General features: G+C 50.9%; 1 protein-coding gene across 3 annotated transcripts in view; it reads right to left on the reverse strand.

Moving 5' to 3' along the window:
• Positions 1-558, reverse strand: part of EXPH5 (exophilin 5) — a 79,033-nt gene extending 78,475 nt beyond the window's left edge. For 2 of the 3 annotated variants that reach the window (XM_040482913.1, XM_040482912.1), the window contains exon 1: positions 244-558. In XM_040482913.1, the coding sequence (XP_040338847.1) occupies positions 244-362 (119 nt within the window). In that variant the 5' untranslated portion in view covers positions 363-558. The remainder of the gene's footprint in view (positions 1-243) is intronic. The other variant, XM_040482915.1, reaches the window with a different exon arrangement.
• Positions 559-2,534: the final 1,976 nt, after the last annotated feature.

Genomic DNA, 2,534 nt, shown 5'->3' on the forward strand with positions numbered 1-2,534 from the left:
CGGCGGGACCCACTCGGAAAGAGAAACGCTCCGAAGGCCGTGCGCGCCCCGGAGACGCGCAGGCCAGCCCGCCCGGGACGCCCACGGCCCTCGCGGGAGAAACCGAGCTCCGCTTTCCCCCGCCGGGCGGCGCGCTCCCCCGGAGGCCCCGACAGGTGCGCCGCCCCAGCCGCGCGCCCCCTCCGCGCGCGCCCGGGCCCCCGCAAGGCCCCGGGAAAAGAGTGAGAGGAGTTGGCTGTGTACCTGATCCTGTCCTTGTCTGCCCTCTGTAGCTCCTCATTTCTTTCCAGCACCTGAAGGATCTTCCTGGCTTCTTCTTCATTTAAGAAACTGAAATCAAACCCCTGAGGAACCTTCGTCATTTTCTCTCCTGTGTGTGAACTGCACTTCAGCTCCTTGGCGCCTTCTGTTACGAGGGCATTTTTCAAGGTACAGAAGACCAGCTTCAGGAACCTGATCCCATAAGCAATACGAAGGCCGCCCCTTTGAAAATCTAAAACCACAAAGTGAGGGAACAGCCCACACCTACGGGGCTCAGGTCGACAACACCTTAATGACATGTTTCGCTCCACCTCTCCAACCGGGGAAGCGAAAGGCACGGCTCCGCCGACAAGAGGGAACCAATCCCATTCCAAGGGGGCGGGGCCTCCCGCGTCTCCGGCCCCCCCCCCCCCCCCCCCCCGCAGCCTCGGCCTATCAGACTTAATCAAACTAACAATTCTCCACAAGGCCGCACCTAGAGGAGGCCCGAGCTGAAGGGTTGGCGCCAACGTGCTGTGTTTTCGCTGTTGCTCTTTGCTCTCAGAACTCGAGCTGGACTAGTTGCAGGGCTGAGAAAGAATGCGAATCACAGTTAATCCTCCTTTTCAAAGAAGAGCCCATAGGAAGTAGAATTGCAGTAGGAGCTTTGGAACTGGCCCAAGAGTTACCCTATTTGAAAGAAGGGCTGAACTCAATGCCCTGGGGGCTGTGGCCTGACCAGGCCCAAGGGATAAATTTAGTTCCTGGAAATGAGTTCTTTGCCAAGCCTCCCTTCTCACAGACACCCCCAAGCTACCCTCCTACAAAAGTCATTGTCAGGCTTTAAGGAAAACAAGACAAAACAAAACAAAATAAAACAAAAAACTTTTACAACCGCAGAATGGTTTATGGTGATTTAGGAGAAGACAGCCCGGGGCAAGGGTGATGAAAATCACCTGTCTGTAGTTTTCGGTAAGATTTGATCATCTTTTTTTTTTTTTTTAATGTTTTTATTTATTTTTGAGACAGAGAAAGAGCATGAACAGGGGAGGAACAGAGAGAGAGGGAGACACAGAATCTGAAGCAGGCTCCAGGCTCTGAGCTGTCAGCACAGAGCCCGATGCGGGGCCTGAACTCAAGGACCGTAAGATCATGACCTGAGCCGAAGTCGGACGCTCAGCTGACTGAGCCACCCAGGCGCCCCAATTTGATCATCTTCTTAATAATCTCAGAGAGGTGATTCAAGTGCCACTTTCAAACACCTAATCTCGGACTAAAGGGAAATGTAATCCTCTGAAACCACAGAAATAGCTTTCCTAGAAAGTATTATTCTGAGATACGGAAGTTTCCAAATGTATTCATGTATATATACGTTTTAAAAATTACTGGAGCCTGGGCGCAGGGTTGTAAGAAAGCCTGGCTCCAGGGGTCCCAAACAGACCAGATTTGGCCACTGGCCACTGACAGATTCCAAAGGCAGAGGAACTCGCAGTGGTGAAGTGAGGGATTTATTTCCATGAGACCAACACCAGGGAGACTGCACACTGCCAGCGTCACAAAGACTGTTTCCAAAGTACTGGTACTTTCAAAGTACCAGATTCAGATAAGAAAAATGTGGGACAAAGATCATGGGTACATGCAGGTGGGCAGTAAAGGTCAGGTTGGTGATTGTCATGGGGTCAGCCACCTGTGGTCCAGCTAGCTCAGGGCGGACCTTAGTGCTTGAGAGGGTAGTTTAGGTCCCATGGGGGGATGCTTGGCCCTCAGGATCTTTTGCCTGAGTTAGGAGATAAACTGGGAAGAACTAATCAGGTCTTAATCAGTTAAAAAGTACAGACCGAGGACAAAATGGATGGAGGTGATTGAAGTCCTCTTTCATAATCAAGCCTTTGGCAGAAAACATGTTTCTTTAATCTTTCTGCCCAAAAGTAACTTTATCAGATCAATGTGACTGTCCCATAGCCTTCGTTTAATCACATCTTGCATAGTGGTGAGGATTACTGACATTTAAAGTCTACTTAAGGGGCGCCTGGGTGGCGCAGTCGGTTAAGCGTCCGATTTCAGCCAGGTCACGATTTCGCGGTCCGTGAGTTCGAGCCCCGCGTCAGGCTCTGGGCTGATGGCTCAGAGCCTGGAGCCTGTTTCCGATTCTGTGTCTCCCTCTCTCTCTGCCCCTCCCCTGTTCATGCTCTGTCTCTCTCTGTCCCAAAAATAAATAAACGTTGAAAAAAAAATAAGTAAAATAAAGTCTACTTCCACATGTATCATCTCCTTTCGTGGCCAATAAACCCAAT

This window comes from Herpailurus yagouaroundi, unplaced genomic scaffold, assembly GCF_014898765.1.
Source record: "Herpailurus yagouaroundi ecotype Mexico unplaced genomic scaffold, PumYag 161, whole genome shotgun sequence".
NCBI lineage: Eukaryota > Metazoa > Chordata > Mammalia > Carnivora > Felidae > Herpailurus > Herpailurus yagouaroundi.